The sequence below is a fragment of the Pristis pectinata genome, chromosome 8 (genome assembly GCF_009764475.1).
Source record: "Pristis pectinata isolate sPriPec2 chromosome 8, sPriPec2.1.pri, whole genome shotgun sequence".
Taxonomy (NCBI): domain Eukaryota; kingdom Metazoa; phylum Chordata; class Chondrichthyes; order Rhinopristiformes; family Pristidae; genus Pristis; species Pristis pectinata.
In genome coordinates, this window is record NC_067412.1 from 71,210,774 (window position 1) to 71,238,141 (window position 27,368).

Here is a 27,368-nt window from a genome sequence, read left to right on the forward strand (position 1 = left end):
CCTCAGTGGGGAGTGTTGTGCCCATAATGGAGCTGGCTGAGTCTATAACCCTCTGCAGCCTCTTGCAATCCTGTGCATTGGAGGCGCCATGCCAGTCTGTGATGTAGCCAGTCGGGATGCTTTCCACCATACATCTGTGGAAATTTGTAAGAGTCTTTGGTGACATACCAAATCTCCTCAAACTCATAAGTAGAGCTGCTGATGTGCCTTCTTCATGATTGCGTCAATAAGTTGGGCCCAGGATAGATCCTCTGAGATGCTGATGCCCAGAAACTTGAATCTGCTCACCCTTTTCACTGCTGACCCCTCAATGAAGACTGGTGTGTGTTCTCTTGACTTCCCCTTCCTGAAGTCCACAGTCAGTTCCTTGGTCTTGCTGACATTGAGTGCAAGGCTGTTGTTGCGACACCAATCAATCAGCCAATCTATCTCACTCCAGAAAGCCTCCTAGTACTAAATACTGGCCAGTACTAAAGAGAACGCCTCAGCTCCTCTATAAAGTAATGTATTAGATCTATTACATGCCCCCAATAGCTTTTATTTTAAGATGTATCAATGTCTTAAGTGAAAGACAGCTTCTCCAAATATAAAATGCCACTTTTGCACTTAATGAACAATCTTAACAAAAACCTAAATGAGTAGTGACCAGTTGCAAAATTGAGATGATGAATTTTCATTTTTGTGTTCGGTGTCTGCAATATAAACATGATTGAGTGTTCTAAAAGCAAAACAAAATTCCACTGATAATGGAGATCTGAAAAAAAAACAGAAAAGAAAAATGCTGGAGATACACAGCAGGTTAGGCAGCATTTGTGCAATGAGAATCAGAGCTCATGTTTCAGTTCTTGATGCACAATCCTTGAAGGAGTGGCCAGTGAGATATTTGAGGTATTTTCCAAAATTCCATAGATTCGGGGAAGGTTCCACTAAATATGAAAAAAGCAAGTATAACTTCTTTTTTCAAAAGGGAAATAGAAAGCAGAAAACTACAGTCCAGTCTGTCATGGGAAAACATTTGAAGCTATTCTTAAAGGTGTTATAGCCAGGCACAGAAAAATTCAAGGTAATCAGGCAAAGTCAACATGGTTTTGTGAAAAGGAATCATGTTTGACCAATTTATTGGGATTTACACATCCTGTGAGTGAAGGGGAACCAATAGATGAACTATATTAAGGTTTCCAGAAGGCATTTAATGCCTAAGATTCCATATCAAACGCATTGCAGAAAATTAAAGCTTATGTTTGTAGACAGTCGAGGGAGAGAAAGAGTTAATTTAAAAAATGGAAACAAGGAGGCCCAGTCATCATGAATTAGGATTGTGTAAAGTTCTGTCAGTAGGTTAATATTAGTGTGGGAGCATAGACGAGAGAGCTTTACAGCCCTGAGAACATCCCACTATCCCTGAGCACAGAGGAAAGTAGATAAGGATATTCTGATGTGCACAAACATCTAGAGATACTGTGTACCAAAGCCTGCCTGGTAAATTGTACAAGCTGAAACTCTGATAATTGTGGACCAAGTAGTTAAAGTGATTATGAAAGACAGGAGGAATTTGAAGAAATTAAAGAAGCAAGTACATATAATGAAAGTAATGGACTTATGGCCATACAATTGTAACCAAAGCAATGTCAAGATGGTATGCAAAAAAAAATTGATAAAAAGGTGCCTCGCAGGAGGACTGGGAGCAATAGCTCTGGAGAATAACCATTGCAGAAGAAGACCCTGACTCAGGTATTTGATGAAGAACTTATCAAGATTGAACCCCATCCGGATTCATCTGGAGTTGATAATATCTGAATACAAGTAATAAGTTTTGGAAATTGTGAAGCTAAAATTAAGGGTTGTGTAACTGAAAGGGTCATGTAACTAAAGAGTTAATGTATTTTGTTTGAAACTATGTAAAGAGTTGTGTAACTAAAAAGGTCATGTAACTAAAGAGTTAATGAATTTTGTTTGCAAATAAATCTTTGAGTTGTTTGTACAAATCATAAAGAAGTATTATTATAAGACAAAGTCATTGGTGTGATGTATCAGATGCTGAACTTTATTTGACAACATGTAGGAGATAACTTATTGGAGCGAATGAACAATTGGTCGGCTAACAGGAAAGAGAAGGTCGGATTTTTTTTGGTCAGCAAGATGTAACAAATGGTGTGTCACAGGGATCAATGCTAGGTCTCAACTTTTTACAAAATTTATAAATGAATTAGATAAAGACATCAAAGGTATAGTTAAATTTGCTGATGACACAAAGATAAGTAGGACAGCACATTGTGAAGAGGAAATAAAGAGGCTGCAAAGGGATATAAATAGGTTAAGTCAGTGGGCAAAATCTAATGGAGTATTATATGCATAAGTGCAAAATTGTCCACTTTGACAGGAAAAATAAATAAAAAGCTTAATATCTAAATGGAAACAAAAGTAGGGAGGTTATACTTCATTTGGCATTGGGGAGATCTTATCTGGACAACTATGCACAGTATAGATCTTATGTAAGGAAGGCTGGTCAGGTTAGGCTTGTATTGACTGGAGTTTGGAAGAGTGAGAAGAGACTTTATTGAAATGTGTAAGATCCTGAGAGGCCTTGACAGGGTGGATGTGGAGAGAATGTTACCTCTTATGGGAGGATCTAGTAGTGTTCACTGTTTAAAAATAAAGGATCGCCCATTAAGATAGACAAATGGCAGAGTGGGCTTGAGGAGGTTTATTCTTGATGCTAATTTGTCTATTCATTCATATGCAGGTCAATAACCTTTCAACAGAACCGAAAAGTGAGAAAAGAAGCATGTTTTAGGTTGCAGAGAAGATGGAAGGTTGGAAAGAACAAAGGGAGATAGATATGGTAGAGACCAAGAGAATGTAGGTGACACAAATGTTGTTGGTGCCATCTAAGAGAGGATGGCGAAGGCATGCTAATCATAGCTGGTCTGTGTGGGGGAGGTTTAAAAAGACGGAGATAACATTAGAATTGCCTAGTCATGACACAAACAGGAAACCACTGTTTTCTGCGTGTGTCAAAGCCATCCTCCGCCACCTTCAGCAAGATCCACCTTGCCCTCCCCTTCCATCATTCCAAAGCAACCATTCCCAGTTGCGACTTTCTTGTCTGCTCCTTTGTCTCCACCAATCACTCCTCACAGCACTTTCCGCTGAAACTGGACTTTTTACCTCTTTCCACCATCCAGGGACCCAAACAGTCTTTCCAGGTGAAGCAGTGATTCAGTTACACTTCCATTCTAGCATACAGCATTTGCTGTTCACAATGTGGTCTCCTCCTTAACGGAAAACACAATGCAGATTGTGTAACAGCTTTGTAGAGCATCTGAATTCACTCTGCAGGGCTGGCCTTGGGCTTCCTGTTACCCATCACTTTAGTGCTCTGTCCCTATTTGAACTGTTGCTCCCTAGTCTCCTACACTGTGTTAAGATCTTGAGGAATAATACTTCATCTTCTATCTGGGCATGTAGCAGCTTTCCAGATTCAATATCGAATTCAACAACCTCTAGCAACTCTTTGTTTCAGAACTAGTCATTTCTGTAGGGTTATCCATCCATATATGGAATCCATTTTCTCTCTTCACTGGCTTGACCTGACCTGCTAGGCATACATACGCTGCATTTCATGGCTTTTGTGTTACTTTGTGTTTTCTCTAACTGACCTCATATTATGGCTCACAAATGCCATGTTTTTTTTTCCTTTCTCTCTCTATTTCCCCTCATCCAATCAGAGATATTCGCCATCTTAGTCATCCCTTCTCCACCTCTCTGCAACTTAAAAGTTTTCTCTTCCACAGTAAAGAGAAAGATGAAGAATGGAAAGGTATGAGACAAAATGGTCTGCCTTTCTACTGTAACTCCAATGCAAAAAAAGTAGCTAAACTAAATGAAAGCTACATGCAAAGTTACTCTTTGCTTTTAATTGTCAAGGACAGTTAGAAATGGATAGTAATTGTTCACCTTACTGGAATAAACAACCTTTAGAGTTTGTAGACTCATTGACAGTGTCCTATTCCTGAAGTTAAAACAGCTGTAATTGTGCAGCATACATGTGGCTGTTCTTGAACCAGCTTAGCCTATAAGTTTGTGGAAATATTTAGAACCAACATTTACTAGTTCAAGTGATGAAAGCTAGTCAATGTCTGGGGTGAATTCAACTACCCAAAAAAAAACTGAGGAATTTAAAACTCAATGTTTCCCTACTCTAAATATTGTTTAAATCTGTCATAATCTTAAATGTTCTGTCAGTTGTAGAACATACAATTGGTCTATATTCCCTCTAAATTCCCAATGCTCATAAATTTGATCCAATATCCCAAAAGTCAGGTCTCAATTGATCTTTCACTCAAAGTATCAATATTCAGCCCAGAGAAAGACAAGCTACTCATAGTCACTGAAGACATCAGCTCTTGCTATTCTCACTCATTTTACTTCATTCAGTAAGCTGATACTTTAGGCATCTGACTAGAACTATTGTGAAGGAGTGAGTTTTGTCCAACAGGCAAAAGAGGCAGCAGGAAAGTTCCCATATCCCTAGGATTAAAATCAGATCTTCTTTGTTCTTCTGATGAAGATGACATGCTGGTCCCTAGGAGGGTGCCTAAAATTGATCTCTGTCATTACAAAGTTGATCCATCATGCCTGTATTAAGTTGATGATTAACTTTAAACTTCAGAAGGCAGTATCTGATCGACAACATACTTCCAAATCAATGCTGGAATTTTAAAAGTTCTTATTTTCTTCTACCACACATCCAAAAATGTACCACTTCCTCAACTTTATCATCACTTTGGCCTCTTCTCAAATTGCTATGGAAAGCATGAATGACAAAATTAGAACCAAGGTCAAGGAGTGGTGCCTAACACCCAATGGGCCAAATGGCCTCTTTTTGTGCAGTAGTAATTCTGCTCCAAAGAGTAATTGCAATATGAAATGGCAAAACGCCAAACATTTGTAATGTGTTGATTGCAACATAATGCTAACTATTTTCCATACTTTTCACAGACCTTGTAACTGCAAAGTCTAACCCAACAAAATCAATCACTTCGCCAATGGAAAGTGATCTTGACAGCACTCTTGCCTTGTGATTCTTTGTTCCTTAGCAAGAAAACTTTTATCCAATGGCAATCTATTCAGGCTACTGACTTTCTTCAAAATTTTAACCTTGTTTTCTAAATCAAAAGTGGCTTATGCTTGACATTAACATCAAGTACCCCAACAATATAACATTCAGTTTGAATCCATCTGGAAGACAGCATTCAGTTTGGAGTACATAGTGCATGCACTTCAAATTAGCAATTCTTTTAGTGAATAAAGTTGGGAGAAACTAGAATTTTTATTCTGGATTTATGTTGCCAGAGCAGAGGCTTCTGGATGGTAACACCAGGCACCAAATCTAAGTATTCAGCCCAGGAGAATTCTCTCTCAATTTGATGTGCACATAAATTTCAGCAGAATCTGCATATACTAAAAAAAAATCAAACTCAATAGGCAAAGTATCTTTAAGTATTCTGCTTGAATCATTTCCAGATTAATTGATTAGTTATGATTAACATGATTTTTTAAACCAGTGACAGAAACTGAAGTTTATTAAAAATAAAATCTACAACAAGATAATACATTTAATCTATTTTACAAGGGAACTTGGACATACTTGCAGACATAAAAATAGACAGGACTGAAAGTGAGAATCAAAACAAATGTACTCAAACATATATATTATACACCCACACCATTTTTTTTTGCTCTGACAGGATGCTTAAAACATTTAAATACTGACAAATTGCTTCCAAAGCACAAATTTAAATAGTTTCAAATACACATTATATAACAAATGAATTATTGCAAATGGTACAATTAACAGCAACATTGAAAAACTGTACTCAAAAGCATGATCCTACATCAATAACAGTAGCTTCTAAAACACCAGGTCTGTTTATAATTAAGAGTTTTAAAATTAACCAATAGTCAGAATTAATATTTCTGCTATTTCTGCCCCCCATGGTAATGCAAGGTTTTTCTTCTCTGACCAACATCATGACATTCAGCAAATATCAGGGACTCTTTATGTAAAAAGAAAAGCATGTTTGGCAAAATACACTAGCTCCTGGATCTGTTACATGGGATAGTGGAACAACTGGGTTGTTACAAGCAGCAGTAAAGCCACTTTCACAACTACAGGGATGAGAGTTGATTGCAACTACAAAGGAGAGAAAACAGGGAAAATCTGAAGAAATTAAAATGGGATCAGATTAGCTTGAGTCAATCTCCAGCACTGTTGCCAATTGAGAAAAAGTGTGAAAAGCTGACAGTTTAGCTGCTCTTGCATGCTGGGACAGGGCAAAATGCCATGATATTTATTTTTATTAAATAAACAAGGAATCAAAGGAGATGGCGGAACTAGGGAATTGGATTTTTGCTTTCACTACAATAATTAGAAAAGCTACACAACATTATATACTATTAAGGACAGATTACTGGGGAAGCCTATTAAAAGCACTGATCCTCGTTAGCTTATTTTAACAAGACAATCTTTTCAATAACACTTTGGTCTTTCTTTAATTTACAAATTTAGGAATAAATTCTTTTTTCAAAAATTTCAAAAATGAAAGCCTTAAGGAAATCAAAAAAGCCTACATGGTATATATTGTGGTTATTTATTGCCGGTTCTGATCTGCTGCTTATAGTGTATTTGCCATTTATGATGTTAAAATGCTTACAACCTCCCTCCTGCCCCCCAACCCTACCACAATTTACAATGGCCCATTTTACTCTTATTTTAGAATTCAGATACTGTATTTCAATGTTTGCTGCATTTTAAAGACTATGAATAATTACACAATTATTTCTGCTTAGCAGAGATATCACAGTGAAGAAATATTAAGCAAACGCTGCAAGTATTTACACCCTCATACACAGCTACCCACCCACACAAGTGCGAGATAATACAATACTATTTCCTTCAATAGCCAGAATCTCTGCTTTAGACTGTGTTCAATTTCAGTTGTTCTTCAAGCTTCAGAACATCCAAGGGTGGAATTTTTGCTACTTCAAAGAACACCCTAATTTAGAAAAAAAAGGCAATTAAAACTCCTTAAGGACAATGCATATTTAGGAAAAGAATAGAGTTTTATAAGAGAAGTGCTCAAAATTTGATTTAGAGTTAGTCTGCCCACTTGCTCTCACAACATAGTTCTTAAATCAGAGCTACAAGTCAGATAGGTCTTGTGAACTAGTTTTCATTATTCTTTGCTAGGTTTAGGTACAAGGCAAAGGACTCAGATGCCAAATGGTACATTATCCATTTACCCATTCTTTAATAGGTATCACCAATAAAGAAAGTAGAGTATCAAAAAAAAAAGTGAGGAAACTTGGAATGTGATTTAGGTACCATATTCACTAAAAGTCAATGGATGGCTATAAAAAGCAAAAGGCTACTGACACATTGACATTGCCTAGTACTGGGTCAACATTTGGAAGCTATGTTTCATTTCAGTGTGGTGATCAGGTCCATCTTGTGTCATTTGTTGGGTACCCCAGCTCAAAAAGGATATTGGCCTTGAAGGTGCCATACAGAATAATGAGAAAACAAGGGTGGGGGTAATGGGTTAAGTAGAGAGCAGATGGAATGACAATTAAGAAATCATTTCCTTTGTATGGGCAAACCACACAAAGGCTTACAGCCTTCAATTAGGCCATGGCCATGCAAAGAAGAGTTTGAGAAAGACTTGTGTTGCAAAGCCTAGTGTAAATCTGAACTTAGTGTACAACAGTAGTGTGCATGCTAGGTCAATAGTCTGGTTTTTGGCAAAGGTATCAAGAGATATCAATTAACCATAATCCAATTGGCTCGAGGATCTTAGTAGCTTCCTTTTGTAGTTATAAAGTTGCAAATCAGAATTACACACTTCCTTTTAAATTAAAAGGTTAGCATGCCTCGATCTTAGATCACCACCAGGTGGGATGCATCATTTCCATCACACAAATATATTGGGAGGCATCAAGAGACAATTAGATTCTTACTTGTGAGCATACTTGTACCGCACAGCCTTCAGCCTTTCATCGGGCTTACTGTAAAGCAACAGGTTCAGTCTCCTCATCAGCGAGTGCAGATCAGTGACCTGGTATCCAGTGTAATATTGCAGAGTTGGAGTCTGAAACACAAGCCACATTTTCTGAATTCACCACTATTTAATAGTGCTGTGGATCTAGTGAATTTACTCATTCATTCCAGCCTCAAAGGAATATTCCAAAAAGCTGAAAATGCAAGTTGGATACATGGTGACAACACATTGGAGTTCAAAGGCATAGCTTAATTGTTGGAAGTCGAGTCGGCTCTCTTCCAACAGTACTAATTATGGAGAAGTACAAGGTAGAGGCCAACTGCCACTATCTGAAAGGGAAAGAAAATAATTAAAAAGTGGGAAGTCGAATCCAAACTATCTCCTATGCCAGAACTCAGCCTAGAACATTAGGAGAGGTTTGGAAGCACAGAGGAGATCCATTTGGTCAAAGATGACAGAAGAGGTACAGAGAAACCAAAAAAAAAAAAAAATCACAACAGTCTGTAAATAGTAACGAACAATAACTACTACTTACCCATCCTCCGAGATCTTTCATCTTGAGGGCCAATAACAGGCAAGATGCAGCCAACTTGGAAGCACTTTCCCAGATAAACTCATATTCCTGTAGCGTTAACTCACAGATATACCGGGCAAGAGTCAGTGTCTCAAGGTTGGCTCTGGCACACTGCAAACATTAATATTCAGATTGTGAGAAGGTATTTACAGATTAGTCCAGCAGAGTATTATGAAAGCCAAAGTAGTACTTTCAACTACTACAAATGAGCAGATAAGCAGCTGTGCTGATTCTTTGAAAAATAACAAGAGGTAAAGCCCCAAGTTAACTGACCCTTCTGTTCCCAAACAGTATTTCAACCTATTTGCTTTCTGTAACTAATTTCCTATGTTCATTTTGATAAAACATGGAGTTTCTCAGGAATGGTTGTCTTGTACCAAAGTACTAGTTGGAGATCTACCTACTGGACCAATTTTGACTCCTCTCCACATCATTCTTCTCAGAATAAGTACCCTTCACCTCCCTAACCATGGAAATAGAAAGAATAATTTTGACAAGATAGCCACACAACTATATCTCAAATAATCAGTGCTTTGAGAAGGAGAAAACTAATATTGTGTTTAGGGTCAGAGAGAACAAAAGAAAATTTCCATTTATATGAAGCGATCAACCTTTGCATATCTCCTCAAGAACCGATAGGCCACTGGAACATTGATGTCAAACTGTAGCGTTCGGAGAATGTTCACTTCCATTGAAAGCAGTTCTTCTCTTTGGTATGCATCATCACAAATGTACAGGAAGTCATCGACACAGGGTGGGCACCGCTCCTAAAAACGATGCAGAATTATACCAGATACAGAGCACAGAAACAGACCTTTTGGCCAAACCAGTCCACACTAGCCAACACTTCACCCAAGCCTCCTTCAGTTTTTCTTCATCCTAATCTATCAGCATAACCCTTTATTCCCTCCTCCCTTGAAATTGTCCAGGCTCCCCTTAAACATCCATATTATTCACTTTCCCATGGTGGGTTTCTCCCAAGTTCCCTGCTAAGTTTCTTAATGGCCGTCTTATACTTTCTCCACAAGTGGAAACACTGTACATCTATTGTCAAAATCTTCCATCATTTTTGTTAGGGTGGATACAAAGAGAATGTTTTCACTTGAAAGCATACACCGTCATCTATTCAAGACCTCCGTATCCTTATAATTGGCAACCACAACTGAACACAGTACTTCATTATTTCCTCACTTTTAAATTTAGAAAGTATGTTCTTGATTCCAAAGTCCAAATCAACAATGCAAATTGTGAACAGGGATCACAGCACTGATTCCTATGAAACATCACTATTAACTTTTTTCAACTATCAATAGCTACTTTTAACTCCCATTTTCTGCATGTTTTCCTGAAGCCAGCTATCAGCCCATTCAGCTACTTTCCTCCCCCCCCCCCCCCACCCAACTCCTCATTCTCTGATCATATTTAAGAGTCTAAGAATCTATTATTGGGTATCTCAAAGACCCTTGCAAAACCTAGATAAATTACATCTACTGTATTACCATTTGTCTTGTTACTTCTTGCAAAAGGTTAAATCAAGTACAGCCTCTTGAAATCCATGCTGTTTTTTCCCCCATTACTGATGTTAAGTTGCCTAGTCTATAATTCTACAATTTCCTGACAATCATGCAACAATGCAATTCGCACCTTATGTACAATCTACCTTCCAAAAGAGGTCCTTGCACCAACAGTATAGAGTGCAAATCTATTGTGCAGGGAATACTGAACAATAAACATTAAGCAGATTCATAGCATTTTGTCCACTACCTTGCTAATTATAACATTATGAAATGATCAGACATCCATTTACTACCTCCCCTTGACATGGCACCCAATATCAGGAAGCAACCCATTTGGTATGGTTTGGGAGAAGTGGAATCCTTCAACTTAAAGCACTTTAAACAAATTTTTCCTTTTATAAATCAAAGTTAACATGCAGTAAATGTTTATGCATAGACATTCTAGATGCTAGAAAATACCTTTCTCATTGCACCAAAGTACACAACCATCACTAACAAACTCCTCCTTCATTCCCAAGGACGGCACAGTGGCACAGCTGATAAAGCTGGTGCCTCACAGCTTCAGCAGCTTGGGCTCAGTCATGACCTCTGGTGCTGTCTGTGAGGAGTTTACGTGTTCTTATAACCACATGGGTTCCCTCCAGGTGCTACGGTTTCCTTCAACACCCCAAAAAAAAGTGTGAGTTGGTCGGTGAATTGACTATTGTAAATTGCCCCTAGTATGTAGATGAGTGGTAGAACCTGGGTGGGATGGGGAGGGAGTTGTGGGCAGAATAAAATATGAGTTAGGGTGGATTAGTGTCAAAAATGAGTGCTTAATGTTCAGTGTGGACTTAGTGGGCCATGGGGCCCATTTCTGTACTGTTTCTTTATGATTTTACCTTAAATTACAACTTGAATAGAAACTTTCATGTCACATGGTGTTATACAGTGGCATAATCTGTCAGATATCGCCCAAGCTAAAGAGACCAAAAGCTGAGTTAAGTAAGCAGGTTTCAAGGAGCATCTGAAACAGGAGAGGAAGAGAGATGTTTGGGGAGATGAATGTAAACATTGGGGTCTGGACATTTCAACACAATGGCCAAAGGTGCCCTGCTACCATTTCCTTAATGATAGATTCTAGCATTTTTCAGGGTTTATACAGGATAGAAAAAAAGACCAGCAAGAACCAAATTCATACAAAGACAGTGCTAAGGAGGTGAAGTGTGCTTACGTCAAACTTTGCAGCAATAAGAATGGCAGTGGAACCAAGCAGCTGCAGTGTTTCCCTCATGCACACAGCCTTTGCCAAATAATGATCCACCAGCTTCACTGCTAGGTACAGAGTCTCATGATTCAACTCAAAATTTTCCTAAATAGAAAGGAGTTCATGTGAATTATTATGGGGTCATCAACATTATGCAAAATTATCCAGTTACCCCCCCCACCCTGCCCCAGCATAGACTAGTATACAACAGTAATACCTTTGATATACTATTTAAGACAGGAGTAGATCACAAAACTGAGTTACTACAGCAGCTGAACCATCTGTTTAGACCCATTAAAACTGAAAATATAAATGATAGAGAAATCAGAAAAATAAATCTGTTGGTTTAACATGGTTCAAAACTTCATGGAATCCATAAGTATGGACAGTGATTAGAGTGAGCAATGTGATTTTTTTTTGAAAAAGACACAAACCAGGCAAGTCACATTTTGCAACCTAAATTAACAAAGAATGTTAATAGGTATTGCTTATATGGACTTCTTGAAGGCATTTGACAAGGTTCCTTATGAGTTACATAAAAATTAAGTTTTACGGAATCAATCAATTTATAAGATTGCCAACGCAGTAGAAGACAGTAGGGCTATTGGACACAAACAGAAATCAAAAGGAAGCAACTGTTGGTGATGTCCAAGGATCTATCCTGAGGCATCAAATTACATTAATGGCAATGGTGTTTTAGGGTTGAGGGGACTGAATGTCCTACATCTATATCTGATAGAACTATAACTATGCTTGGTCACATTGATTTCAATTACCACTTACAATTTTCATGAATGAAAACGGATTTGCTTTGAATTAGCACCCTTCATCATCTCAGGAAGTCCCAGACACTTTAAGGTTACATTCATCTATAACATGACCTCATTTCAAATGTAGAAATGGTTGTAGTCAATTTATGCAAAAGTTTTCACTACGAGCAATGATCCAGTGTGTTTTTTTTTGACAGGCAACATTGGTTGAGGGTTACATATTGGACAGGACATTGAAGACAACTCCTGATTGCAGTTATCATTGGCCATTTTAGGTTTACCCAAGAGAACAGATGAGGCGGAGGCCCCATTCAAAAGACTGCAGCATATCCTCAGTTCAGCACTGGAGAGTTAGCCCGTTGTGTGTGCTCTAGTCTCTAGAATGCAATGTTCACCTCTAACTCTGAAGGCTGTGGATTTGAGTGCTGCTGAGGCACATCTAAGAATGTGAAGCAGCAAAATGTGATGATTTGCCAGCAGACTTAATACCAGGGTAAGAGATATTCTTTCATTCACTCAAGGGGATGGGATGAAGGGGGTACTACAGCTAACACCATAATGCAGCCTAAAGATGGCCATAACTTATATTAAAAAAAAATGCAGGTGAAGAAATCTTTTAATTGCATCTCAAACAATTATTCTGAAAATATCAAATCTACTGTCTCTATAATCTTTGAGATATATTCTTCCTGAAATGTAAAAACTAAAGCAATTGAAGGAGGGGCATTATGAAGGAAATGGCTGTGGTATACACTTCAGTCCTTCTACAAAGAGGTCTAAAGGAGGAGTGAGCAGTTCCCACCGACAAGGTGGCTAGGTAGAGAACAAAAAGAAAAGAACCAGGCTTCATTTATCAAGCCATCCTTAGTATGCCATGCAGCTTTGGTAACTCAACTGTCACATATGGTACAGGGGATAAAATGAGGATAATAAATACAGCCAATCCGCCTCATTAACTTGCTATAAAGAAAGTTCATAGAGATTTGAAGATGAATACCATACCAACCTGTACTTCAACCATCCAGTCCACCAAGATTGCCCTCATTTCAATATTCAGGTCAGGCTGCTTTTCCATATAGCCTTTCAGAACAAATTTCTCCTGGCAGGCGCAAGAAACATTGTAATGGACTGGATCACAACAGTGGTTAATTTGAACAAACGCACATGCAAATGCAATTGGATTCTTGCAAGATGTAAAAAAATCTTGAACCTAGCACCACTCCATACATTTCCCAAGTTATAATGTAACCAGAAGCCCCATTTTCTTTTTGATGAAACAGGTGTAACCCCCAGCAGGTGTGGCTTTGTAAGTCACAGGAAACACAGCATGTCAATGAAATTTGATGAAAAAGCCAGGACAGTTTTCAGCACTGTTGGTGGGCAAGAATGCTTCCTCAGAGTCTACAAAGACACCCACTTTCCTGCTATTGGACCAGCAGCAGATCAAAACCCACCCCTCACTTCCTATTTGTTCCTCATCCACATGGGAACACACACTCCCAATCAGGCAGAGTTGGAGAGGAACATGTCATTAAACAAAAAAAGCATGCTGTCAGGCCAAACTACAGACATTTAGGTTTCTTGGCTGAAACTCCAACCCCAGTTTGATACACTAGTTCCTGTTGCTGGCTGAGCCAACTATATCAGGACATTAATCCAGTGTTAGTCCAAAGAACAACAGATTGCAATTTCACTTATGCCCATTTCCTGCTGTCTGAATGATATTATGACAGAATGAATGATTTATTTCCTTCCAGCAAACCTTAATGCCTGCCACTAATTAGCAGTACTAACTTGGATAACAGAAGTGCCATGCAAAGGAGCATTTGACCCTCCAGCAATTGTAATCAGACCACAGGTTGTTTCATCACCAACTTTACAAAATCCATTTATTCACCCAACAGTTACCAAGTCACCAAAAGAAAAAAAAATCAGCAAATATCAGTTTTCAAATTTCTGTCCAGTATGACAAATTTTCTATGTTCACAGGAAGTCACATTCCACAGAAGATTAGATTTTAATCATAATTTACAGTGCCAACAACCCTATTATAATCCAGATATTTAACTAGTTTGTGTTTTCTTTTTAAAAGTTTAAAAACTAAAAAAAAATTTACTTGTTGCTGAAACTTTTGTAGCATGGTCACTAAACTTGATGGGCCTCGGGGCTATAGAACACTTGCCACACATTTCCAAATTCAAAACAATCCTTCAATGGCAAAATAAGAGCACTGAACATTAAAGGAAGATGACAAAGTAGAAAAGGTGAGGAGAGAAGTAGACTGCCTGTATAAGTCAGGCAGCTGATACAATCTTGCTGCAAAATCTAAAAGATCAATGCAGTTTTTGGAACAGTGAGGAACAATCTAGATATTACAAGATAACTTACCTCCCGGTCCTTCATATAGTCAAATATATCCTTTGCATAGATTGCATTCAGGAATGGATCCCTCAGATTCTCCTTATCAACGTCATCATAGGGAGGAGGCTATAAAGTAAATTAACTTAATTGTTCTCCTTTTCCAGAATAGCAGAGGCTATTACTCATTAACTAGGCAAGGGCACACCACATTAGTTGTTCCCCCCCACCACCAACAAAGTATTGGAGGAACACAGACATTGCTTACATTACAAATTAGTACTGTACTATCTGCTAATTCAATGGGTACTAAATGCATTTGTCAACTCCAGCAAACTTCACACGTGTTATATTTTTAGATTAAAATAACATGCCACTGTATTCTGACAATTTTGTTTTAAAAATTCACCTGACTGTTCATGTCCATTTTTCAGTCTCATGTTCACAATCAAAATGTGGGTTTACCCTGGCAATATCTGTCAAACATTTGTATTTATAGGAAAAGCTAGGGTTTAAGTAATTCTTATTTAAAACTCTTTGATTTGTTCTGTTGAAAAAGATATACAAAAGAAGTCCCAGAAATCAAAGTGTTTTGTCCCACTGTGGTTATAGATCATTATGAACTGTTAGTGGGTGAAAGCCCTGTGAGCCAGTGGCCAGTCAGAATTGCAGAGTGAAAGAGCAATTCACAGACAGTTTTTAAAATATCTCAATATTGTTGGTCTTTGGCATTAAGGCAACAGTTTGTTCTTCATTGACATTAACAGTGTGGGCACATTCATTCCCAAGGCAAGGCAAGAAACTGGAACTATGCTTCAATGAAATCTAGATGTCATTAGGAATTAGAAAATTAAGTTAACTTCTGAATGAGAGTATGCAGGAAGCACAAAGGCTACCTGTCAATGATGAATAAGGCATTTATTGAAAAAGTTGAGGTCAAATCACCAGTCAAGATTAAACTATTGGCTTTTACTCTATCAGCAATGCAACTTTTTTTGTCTCTGTGCCTGAAGAAGCATAATGAAAAGGAATCTAATGCTGAACAAGAAGTGTACATATTTGAATAAATTTTCAACATGTGCAAATGCTACTACCCATTACAAACACTGCCCTTTTACTGTTCAGCCATGCCTGTTTGAGTAGTTGCTAGTGCAGAATGGCTGCTGAATTGGTTACACATGCGCCACCACCTCAATTAAATTTCTTGGGCTTAGTAATTAGTGGTGTGGCAATTGGATTCTCTAGAGAAAATTGCATCATGTTTACCTGTACCTCTACCAATTTATCCACATCTGCTTTTTCCTCGGGTGCTTCTGGTGTCTTGGGCTTCTTCTCCTTTGCACTGTCAAGATGCTCCCGAGGAGCTTTGGGTCCTGCACTGAAGGGACAAAGGAGAAAGGTGACACATTTAGCACCATCATGGCTTTGTCAATAATTAAAAGAGCCTGTCAGACATAGCCTGGCAAGGAAGATCCCTCAAAACAACGTTAATACCACAAGGATGGCATCCAAGAACAATTTCACTTCAAGAGTGGAATCAACCATCCAACTCCCTTTACAAGTAATCTTAATCACAATAATACCAAATACAACAAGATATACACAATGAGCAGCAAAGTTTAGGAGTTATTCAACTAAACAAAAACAATTTTGGCATGGTAGGGTAGCGGTTAGTGTGAAGTTATTAGAGTGCCAGTGATCGGGGTTCAATCCCCACTGCTGTCTGTAAGGAGTTTGTACGTTCTCCCCGTGTCTGCATGGGTTTCCTCCCACATTCCAAAGATGTACAGGTAGGTTAATATGTGTTTAAATGGGTGGCGTGGACACATTGGACCAATAGGGCCTGTTACCATGCTGTATAAATAGTTTTTATTTAAAAAGAATTTTATCTTTGGATACAAAGTGTCATAGCAGAAGAACTAGTAAATTCATAATGGACATTTTCATGCATGTAGCAAAAATGCAGTGTACATTCCCCTCAGGGTAGATGTACTCTTACATGAAAATCAACAGAAAGTGTGAAACACTGATCTGCAGCACATCAAGTCAATAGTTGATGTTGAGAATGTAGTATTAGCTTTCATCCACAGTACAAAAATATTTTAGCAGAAACTGAGATGTGTAGAATCACGTTAAACATTATTGTGCATGCAAATTTAGAGAGAAAAGATAGATAGGCAATAACCTACTTTTCAATGCGACATGTATTTAACAAGGTCAACTTGTAATTACTGTATCTCAGTTTTGAGATGCAATTATAGGAGACAATTGAATTTAATGGACCTGAACCTGGTGCCAGCACCAAACTGTCCAGACTTATTGCTCACAAATGTGGTAGGCAAGTGTGAACTTGCCTTCTGGGAATCTGTCGTCAACTTGTGCCCTCCAGCCAGTCCACTCCTTAATAATGAGGGCCTGTGCGACAGGGAGGCCTCATCACTAGGGATCAGGCAGGTTCCCCACACTTCCACTTTTAACCAGACTGTCAAAAACTAAATGGCAACTATTGTCAGAAACATTCAGAAATTTAATTTAAAATGCAAACCATTTAAAATCAAGAACACTATTTAACTAAAAATCCAAGAAATTAAAAATATACTTTCCTTGCTCTCTCACTGCTGGCCCTGCATCAGGCTCATTTGGGGCTCAATGGGCATATGTGCCAGCACAAGTGCTGAGAATTAGGTACGTTTGGCACTGCCACTGGGACAATCCAGTATCAGAGCAGCAAGTTCTGAACTTCTAAATTTATACAGTAATCTGAAGGTGCTTGCCTAGAGAAATGCTAATGGTCCCACAGAATTGCTGACATTTCCTTGCAAGGTTTGACAGCAAGTATAGAAACTGATACAGGTAATGATGGTGGAAATTTGAGGCAAAATGGACTACCATGATAGATGCTCACATTATTTGGAGGGTTATGTGCTTAAGCAAGTACTTCCCCATTTCCAACAGTTACTCACATGTCAGTCAATTCACTTTAGTACACAGTCTTAGAAGAATCTAGGAGCTAGCTAATACCAAGAGAAAACACTGGAGGCAGCAAAAGATTTTACTTTCACAAGCTACTTGAACCAAAACAAAAAGGGCTTAACTTAGTTGAAAATACACTTCTGGATCAGAAGCTTGTTGATTTGAACCTTTTAAAGTGCATCACAGTGCAATTGAAGAGTTTAAGTTGAGACAGCAAGACCTCCAACTGCTGCTCTGGTGAATAACACCAACATTAAAAGAACACCACTATTCAAGATGGGAAAAGAATTCCATCAGCCAAACAAAGGAAATAACCACCCATTCCTGACATTGCAGCATCCCTCAACCACCAATCAGTTACAGATATTTCTCAATTATTTACTTTATAAGAAATTTCACCAGATTTATACATGGGTATATACATACACAAACACGTATGGACAGACAGAAAAAAGGAAGATCAGGAGTAGGATAGTCACCTTTTTAGATTTTCATCATTTTTCAGTGCTTCTTGTCTAACAGAACTTTTCTGAGTTTTCTTACTCACACTCTTCCCACCTTTTCTCTTTGAAACCTGGACTTGTGCTTGGTTTTGCTTTGCCTAAGAGAGGTGTGAAGGAAGAGGTCAGATTTAAACAGAATTTTCAGTACTTCAAATTTGCAGAAGTTTATTTTTTTTTTTGCAAAAGAGGGAATGCAACCCATTTGTTTTCTCAGGGAAGAACAGTGTTGCCAAACTTACATTTGTGAGGTCTTCAAAAGCTGATCTTTTCTTGGGTCCACCTTGGGGTGATGAAGGAGACCTTTTGATATGAAGATCACCATCCTAAAGGGGAGCAAAGACAAAATTATACGTTTTAAAGTAGTGGCCATTAAGATCATTGAAAAAATTCCAACAGGCATGATACACTGGGAATATTATTATGAAAAGGCATTTATTTCAGTCAAAATTTCTGCCCAAAATACAACACACCTTTGGCATGGCAGGCAAGTAACATGCATGCATTCAGGAATAATGCCAGGAGTGATCCATGAGGGTCAAGCAGGAGCTTTGAACAGGAGTATGCAGGCACGAATGCACTAAACCAAGTTGGGTTGTTTAAAAAACAAACAATATTGCGTGCAATTTATGTAGACAATTGGTAAGATCATTTTGCATATTAACAAATATTAATTCACAAATTGCATGTTTCACACTAGTTTGTGGAATATGAAGGATAATAAATCTGCCCTCAAGCAAAATACAAGCTACCTTCAAATAAATTTTAATATCTTCAGTGCTATGCAGTTCATAAATCTGCGACAACTGAAGTTGCCGGGCCACATAGCACCAGCAAAAATATGTAGTGTTCTAAACCTTTGGTCAATTCGCTCTCCATGTAGCCAAGGAGTGGAGTCAAAAAAATATAGATTTCAGCAATAACAGCATTGCTTAAAGAGTACACAAGGAATTTTTCACAGATTAAAAATCTTGCTGCAAAACCAAATTTTGAATGACCCTTCTCAGAAACTATACAAAAACTATTCCAACTTTTCTTATTCCAATTCTTTATAAACAGAGCAAATCCTCGCCACTCCCAACCATCATCACGTGATGATTTATTAAATATCCAGAAGTGCCATTCTGCACCCATTTTGTTGTTGGCCACTAGGCTGAAACATCACAAGGAAAAATGATAAATACCCAGCATTTGAAAAAGGACAGGATTTACCTAAAGTAAATGTATTTAATGTGGAGTTCAGCACAAATGCAGGGGCACACAGTGATGTTGCTGCTTCCTCATATCCCATTTACCTAAAACTATAATCTAACCTGTCCTCGAGTTTGAAAAGTGCTACAATATACTGAAATCTCACCTGTACCAGACTATACACCTGGAATTCTGTCCGCAGCTCTCCTCAGGTTAAAACCAAGGTACTCGGGGTTTAAAATAGTCAATGCTGCTACATATTCAGCACGGGCAGCGCCAATGACAAAAGTAACCTTGCATGTCAATGACCCTTTATCAAAACTTGGACCCAAAACATTAATTTTATTTTCTACACTAGAGATCCTATCTAATTTGGTTGTATCCAAAATTGATAACTATGCATTTTTCCACTATCCACAGTATTTTGCTGCCCAAGATTCATTTAGTTCAACAAATTGTGCAGATTTTCAAAAGGTAAAAATACACAGTACATCTGTCATAGACTCAGTTATACAGCATGGAGACAGGCCCTTCGGCCCAAATGGTCCATGCCAACTAAGATGCCCCATCCAAGCTAGTCCCATTTGCCAGCGTTTGGCCCATAACCCAAACTTTTCCAATCCATGTACCTCTCCAACTGTCTTTTAACAGTTGTTATTGTACTTGCCTCAACCACTTCCTCTGGCAGCTGATTGACCCTCAAGTTCCTATTAAATCTTTCCCCTCTCACCTTAAACCTATGCCCTCTGGTTCTCTATTCCCCAAATCTGGGAAAAAAGACTAAGTGCATTTGTCCTTTCTATACCCCTCATGATTTTGTACACCTCTACGAGATCACCTCTCAGTCTCCTACGCTCTAAGAACTAAAGTCTGAGCCTGTCCAACCTCTCCCAATAACTCAGACCCTCAAGTCCTGGCAGTATCCTTGTAAATCTTTTCTGCACTCTTTCCAGTTTAATGACATCTTTCCTATAGCAGGTCGACCAAAACTGAACAATACTCCAAGTGTGGCCTCACCACCATCCTGTACAACTGTACCATGACCTCCCAACTGTTATACTCGATGCCTCAACTTATGAAGCCAGTGTGCCAAAAGCCTTCCTCACCACCCTGTCTCCCTGTGACTCCACTTTCAGTGGACCATATACTTGGACTCCAAGGTCCCTCTGTTGTACAACACTCCCCAGGGCCCTGCTATTCACTGTGAAAGTCCTACCTTTTCCAAAATCCAACACCTCACACTTATCCAAATTCCTCAGCCCATTTACTCAGCTGATCAAGATCTCCCTGTAACTTTTGATAACATTCTTCATCGTTCACTATACCACCTACTTACTAACCATGCTTTGTACGAAGGCACGTACCACCAGACTTAAGGACAGCTTCTACCCCACTGTGATAAGACTATTGAACAGTTCCCTTATACAATGAGATGGACTATGACCTCACGATCTACCTTGTTGTGACCTTGCACCTTATTGCACTGCACTTTCTCTGTAGCTGTGACACTTTACTCTGTACTGTTATTGTTTTTACCTGTACTACATCAATGCACTGTACTGACTCAATGTAACTGCACTGTGTAATGAATTGACCTGTACAATCAGTTTGTAAGACAAGCTTTTCACTGTACCTCAGTACAAGTGAAAATAATAAACCAATATATTATCAAAATTTGTTGATGTAGCTGAAAAACAACAATGGGCCGAGCACCAACCCAAGACCCACCACTGGTCACGGGCCTCTAGTCTGAGAAGCAACCTTCCACTATTACCCCCTGCTTTCTACCATCAAGCAAATTGTGCATCCAATTAGCCAGCTCTCCCCGGATTCCATGCAATCTAACCTTCCAGACCAACCTACCATGTGGAACCTCAAAAGCCTTACTGAAGTCCATATAAACCATGTCCTCATCAACTTTCTTGATCACCTCATCAAAAAACAAGTCAGTAAAACATGATCTCCCATGCACAAACCATGATGACTACCCCTAATTAACCCTCATCTTTCCAGATGTATGCATCCTACCTACCACAGATGTTAGACTTACTGGCCTTTAGTTCCCAGATTTTTCTTTACCACCCTTCTTAAAGAAAAGCACAACATTCACTACCCTCCAGTTCACTGACACCTCACCCATGGGTAACAATGATGTAAGTATCTCAGCCAGAGCTCCTGCAATTTCTTCTCTAGCCTCCCACAGTGTTCTTGGACATACCTGGTCAGGCCCTGGAGATGTTTCTACCTTCATACCTTAAGACATCCTATCTCCAAGACCTCACCATTTATTTTTTCTACTTCCAAAGCATTCATGTCTTTCTCCACAGTAAAAACAGAAATATTCATTAAGGACCTTGCCCATCTCCTGTGGTTCCAACAAAGTTGTCCCCTTTGGTCTTTGAGGGGCCCTATTCTCTCTAGTTACTGCTGTTCCCCTAATATACCTATAAGATCTCTTTGGATTTTCCTTAATCTTCTCTGCCAAAGTTATCTCATGCTCCTTTTTGCCCTCCTGGTTTCTTCCTTGAGTACACTCCTGCGTCCCTTACACTCCTTTAGAGATTCACTTGATCCCAACTGCCTGTACCTGACCCGTGCCTGGCCAGGGGCCTCAATGTCCCTCATCATCTAGGGTTCCCTACTCCTACCAGCCTTGCTCTTCATTCCATCTGTCCTCCTTCCCTTTGAAACCAACACTCATGTGGAAAAGAACCCCAAAATCACACACTGTATCACATTATGATGATTGCTACATAGGATGAGATATAAAAATACAGTAAAGACATCAAATTGGAAACATCTCAAAGGTTTCAAAACTTCTTTGCAACAATTATATAGACACCTATTTGTGTGAATGGAACACAAATTTCAGTTCTACCTTCACAAGATCACAAGACAAAGGAGCAGAAGTAGGCCATTCGGCCCATCGCGTCTGCTCCGCTACCTCACCATGGGCTGAACTATTCCCATCTAGCCCCAATTTCTGGCCTTTTCCTTATATCCCTTGATACCTTGACTAATTAGATACCTATCAATCTCCTCCTTAAACACCCCCAATGATCGGGCCTCCACAGCTGTATGTGGCAACGAATTCCATAAATCCATGGCCCTCTGGCTAAAGAAATTTCTTCTCATTTCTGTTCTAAATGGGTACCATCTAATTTTAAGGCTCTGCCCTCTAATCCTGGACTTACCCACCAAGGGAAACAACTTAGCCACATCTACTCTGTCTAGTCCTTTCAACATTTGAAATGTTTATGAGGTCCCCTCTCATTCTTCTGTACTCCAATGAGTACAGTCCAAGAGCCAACAATTACTCATCGTATGTAAGCCCCTTCATTCCAGGAACCACCCTCGTAAATCTTCTCTGAACCCTCTCCAACATCAGTACATTCTTTCTAAGATGAGGGGCCCAAAACAGCACTCAGTATTCCAAATGAGGTCTAACCAGTGCCCCATAGAGCCTCATCAACACATCCTTACTTTTATACTTTATACCTCTCAAAATGAATGCCAACACAGCATTCACTTTTCTTACCGCCGATCCAACCTGGTAGTTAACCTTTAGGGTATCCTGCTCAAGGACCCCAAGTCCCTTTGCGCTTCTGTACTTTGAATTTTCTCCCTATCTAGATAACAAATCTGCCCATTTATTTCTCCTTCCAAGGTGTACAACCACATATTTCTCAACATTGAATCTCAACTGCCATTTCTTTGCCCATATTCCTAAAGTGTTTAAGTCTCTCTTCAACCTTCCTGTTTCTTCAATACTCCCTACTCCTCCACCTATCTTGGTGTCATCTGCAAACTTAGCCACAAAACTATTTACTCCATCATCCAAATCATCGATATACAGTGTAAAAAGAAGCGGCCCCAACACCGACCCTTGCGGAACACCAGTGGTAACCGGCAGCCAACCAGAACAGGATCCTTTTATTCCCACCCTTTGCTTTCTGCCTATCTGCCAATGCTCCACCCATTCTAATATCCTCCCTCTAATTCCCTGGGCTCTCATCTTATTAAGCAGCCTCTTGTGCGGCACCTTGTCGAAGGCCTTTTCAAAATCCAAATACGCAACATTCACAGCCTCTCCCTTATCCATCCGACTTGAGATTTGCTCAAAAAACTCCAATAGGTTGGTCAGGCAGGATCTTCCCTTCATGAAACCATGCTGGCTTGGACCCATCTTGTCAGGCACCTCTAGGTATCCATAACCTTGTCCTTGAGGATCGACTCCAATAACTTTCCGATCATAGATATCAGACTAATAGGTCTGTAATTTCCCTTATTCTGCCTCCCACCTTTCTTATACAGTGGAACTACATTTGTGACTTTCCAGTCCTCCGGAACTATGCCAGAATCCATTGATGCCTGGAAAATTATCACCAATGCCTCCACAATCTCTAAAGCCACCTCCTTCAGAACCCAAGGGTGCACTTCATCCAGTCCGGGAGACTTGTCTGTCCTTAATCCATTTAGCTTCCCGAGCACCTTCTCTCAGTTCTATCCTGAGACCCCTGACTATCAGGTATATTGCTGATGTCTTCCACAGTGAAGACCGATGCAAAATACTCATTTAGTTCCTCTGTTATCCATTATAATCTCTCCCACACTTTTCAATTGGTCCTATATCTACCCTCATCTCTCTTTTACTCTTCATATATTCAAAAAACTTAGTATCCTTTTGTATATTATCTGCCAACTTCCTTTCATAATTCATCTTTTCTTTCCTAATAACCTTCTTAGTTTCTTTCTGTAAGTTTTTAAAAGTTTCCCAGTCTTCTATTTTCCCACTAATTTTTGCTTCCTTGTATGCCTTCCCTTTTGCTTTTATTTTAGCCTTAATCTCTCTCGTTAGCAACATTTGTGCCATTTTTCCAGCCATAACCTTTTTTCTTGGAATATCTGTCCCACACTTTCCTTATTTCTTGTAGAAATTTCACCCATTTCTGCTCTGCTGGCCCTCCAGCTAGCTTACATTTCCAATCAATTTGGGCCAGTTCCTCTCCCATGCCATTGTAATTTCCTTTGTTCCACTGAAATATTGATACTCCTGATACCTGCTTCTCCTTTTCAAATTTGAAACCGAACTCAATCATACTATAATCACTACTTCCTAATTATTCCTTTACTTTTAGATTCCTAATCACCTTAGGTTCATTACACAGCACCCGATCCAAAACAGCTGATCCCTGTTGGGCTCATCCACAAGCTGCTCCAAAAAAGCCATCCTGTAGACATTCCACAAACTCTGTCTCCTGAAATCCACTATCTTCCTGGCTTTCCCAATCCATCTTCATGTTAAAATCCCCCATAATTATCTTGACATTGTCTCTCTGACACACTTTTTCTATTTCCAACTGTAACTTGTAGTCCACATCCCGGCTGCTGTTAGGGGGCCTAATGTAACTGCTATTAGGGTCATTTTACCCTTGCCATTTCTTAACTCAACTCATAAGGATTCTACTTCTTCTGTCCCTTCTTTCTATTGATTTTATATCATTGCTAACCATCAGGGCTACACCACCCCCTCTGCCTATCCGCCTATCTTTCCTGTACACTGTGTACCCATGGACATTCAGCTCCCAATCACATCCAGGAGAATCACATGGGACACATGGCAAAGAAACAGGATATTCAGCCCAACCAATCCACATTGGCACTTGCACTCCCATTAAACTTTCTCCTGTCTTTGCTCATTTAAATGGCTGAGAAAGCTCACCAGTGCCTCTACTTCCTCAGGAGGCTAAAGAAATCTGGCATGCCCCCATTGACCCTTACCTACTTTTATTGATGCACCACAGGAAGCATCATGGCTTGGTATGGCAACTGCTCAGCCTGTGACTGCAAGAAACTACAGAGTTGTGGACACAGCTCAGCACATCACAGAAACCAGACACCCTCCATGGATTCTGTCTACACTTCGCTGCCTCAGTAATGCAGCCAACATAATCAAAGACCCCACCCCAGATGTTCTCTTTTCCACTTTCCCCATCGGGCAGAAGCCTGAAAGCACATACCACCAGGCTCAAGGACAGCTTCTATCCCGCTGTTATCAGACTATTGAACAGTTCCTTAGTACAATAAAATGGACTCTTGACCTCTCAATCTACCTCATTATGACATTGCACCTTATTGTCTACCTACACTGCACTTTCTCTGTAGCTACGGCACTTTATTCTACATTCTGTATTGTTTTACCTTGTACTACCTCAATGCACTGCGTAATGAATTGATCTGCACGAACAATATGCAAGACAATTATTTCACTGTACCCCAGTACATGTGACAATAATAAACCAATACCAATCTATCCCCTCTATTCCCTTCATGTGTTCCTTCAGCCTCCCTTTAAATATATCTATACGATATTGTTCTCCTTACCTTTTCTATTTTAGATGGCTCCTTTTCAAATGTTTCAGGTTGAAGACTCTTTGTTTTTGAGACTGGAAGCATTGCTTGGACAACCTTATTTGCTCTATGAAAGGAAGGATGAAGAGGGAAAGTAGATGAGCTAAGGGGAAAGCAGAAAAGGTAAACACATTGATGAAATGGGGCAAAAGATTGAGTGCGCTATTACATTAGAACACAAGCACAGCCTTATGCCAAAGAACTCCAATCAGTTAGTCAACCATGATTTTCTTTTCAAAATCCATGTTGACTCTGTTCACTTCTATTATTCTTTCAAGGATGTTCCATCATTACATTCTTCATTATAGATTCCAGCATTCCCATCTGCCCATCCCTTCCTCCCCTGCCCAATTCCATCTGTCAGTCACTCCTCCTCTTCCACCCATCGCTTGAGATCTCCCCCGTATTCTTTCAGTCTAGATGAAGGGTCTCGACCCAAAATGTCAACTGCCCATTTCCTTCCACAGATGCTGAGCTCCTCCAGCAGTTTGTTTTTTGTTATATCATTTCTATATTACTGACATTAGGCTAACAGGTCAATAGCTCCCCATATTCTCTCTGCCTTACACTTGCTACTGTCCAATCAAATTCCTAAATCTATGGAAACCATTCACTCTCCTTATTAGGCAGTACCCCAGGACCAAGCATGACACTTTCACTCTGGCTTCATGGGTTCAGAGGTGCCTAATTTGGGAACTGCAGATTCTTTCAATTGGAAGAGGTAGGATTATTGCAAGGTGACACACTCCATCAGCTGCTGAAGTAGTCTACTTCAGATGCACAGTCTCAATGTTCTCAGTATTTCCCAAATATTCCTTCTCCACTTTGAGTAGCCATGGGCCAGAGATTCCCAGGAATCAGTCATGTGACTAGTCCAATGTTGCATATCTTCGAGGAAACTTTGACCCCGTCCTTGAATATTTTCCTCTATCCACCAGGTAATCTCGTTCCATGGTTGTAGCTTGGCTAAAAGGGTGTCTGTTTTGAGTCTGGTGTCAGGCATGGAAATGACATGGCCTACCCAGCATTACTCAGACCCTAATACAGATGATGTCGGATGGCCTAAGACACTGGCATTAGTTCACTTATCCTCCCAGTGAATGTGGAAGATTTTGCAGAGTCAGCATTGGACAGCACTGGTGGTATTTTTCCGGTGCCTAAAGGTGACCGCTGTAGGCAATCTAGATCTCAGAAGCATACAGGAAGGTGGGGATAGCCGTCTGTGTTAAAACGCTATTTATAGAAGCAGAAGAGGAAACAAAACGCCATTCATATTTGCAGCTGTAGCAATGCATCCCTCGCACTCACTGGGATTTAACGCGCCCCTCTCTCGCCAGTTCAGGAGTTACGTAGCCCACTGGAGCAAGCTGAGCTCACCTCTCGACCTGCAATAAGTGCATCATTACTAATGCAATAAAACTGAAAGAGATTTAAACGACTTACAAACCTGGCAAACTTCGAGGGACAACGGGACGCTTAAAAGCAGAGGCTCCGAACTCAATGTTCGGACAGTGGGAGAGCACCGCTCTCCAGCGGACCGCGCTCGGGGTGAAAGCGACCGCAGCCAGCGAAGGTTTCGGCTCTTCGGCCCGAATGCCTGGACTAGTCTGCGCTGCTCCCAGCTGGCGCGCACACACTCACAGCTCATCCAGATGCACCTCCAGCAATTTTTTTTTGAAAAGTGCAGCATGCACGCCGTCCCTCCACCATTGGCTCCGGCGACAAGGCGCTCACCAATCAGCACGCCGCCACGATGCGTTGCTAAATC

At 39.8% G+C, this 27,368-nt stretch overlaps 1 protein-coding gene across 3 annotated transcripts; it reads right to left on the reverse strand.

Annotated features, from left to right (window-relative positions):
- Nucleotides 1–5,554: 5,554 nt before the first annotated feature.
- ccnb3 (cyclin B3) lies at nucleotides 5,555–27,368 on the reverse strand. Of its 3 annotated transcripts, none has more exons than XM_052021664.1 (12): nucleotides 27,048–27,368; nucleotides 25,574–25,667; nucleotides 18,241–18,324; nucleotides 17,978–18,099; nucleotides 15,792–15,903; nucleotides 14,556–14,654; nucleotides 13,174–13,266; nucleotides 11,365–11,502; nucleotides 9,246–9,401; nucleotides 8,596–8,745; nucleotides 8,020–8,150; nucleotides 5,555–7,058 (listed from the first exon to the last, which is right to left on the reverse strand). In XM_052021664.1, the coding sequence occupies exons 2-12, from the start codon at nucleotides 25,643–25,645 to the stop codon at nucleotides 6,980–6,982; spliced, it is 1,236 nt and encodes a 411-aa protein (XP_051877624.1). In that variant the 5' UTR covers nucleotides 25,646–25,667; nucleotides 27,048–27,368; the 3' UTR covers nucleotides 5,555–6,979. The 3 variants fall into 3 exon arrangements, with proteins under 3 accessions (XP_051877624.1, XP_051877625.1, XP_051877623.1); XM_052021665.1 differs by having other exon boundaries at nucleotides 15,798–15,903; nucleotides 27,048–27,313; XM_052021663.1 differs by having other exon boundaries at nucleotides 25,574–25,703; nucleotides 27,048–27,312.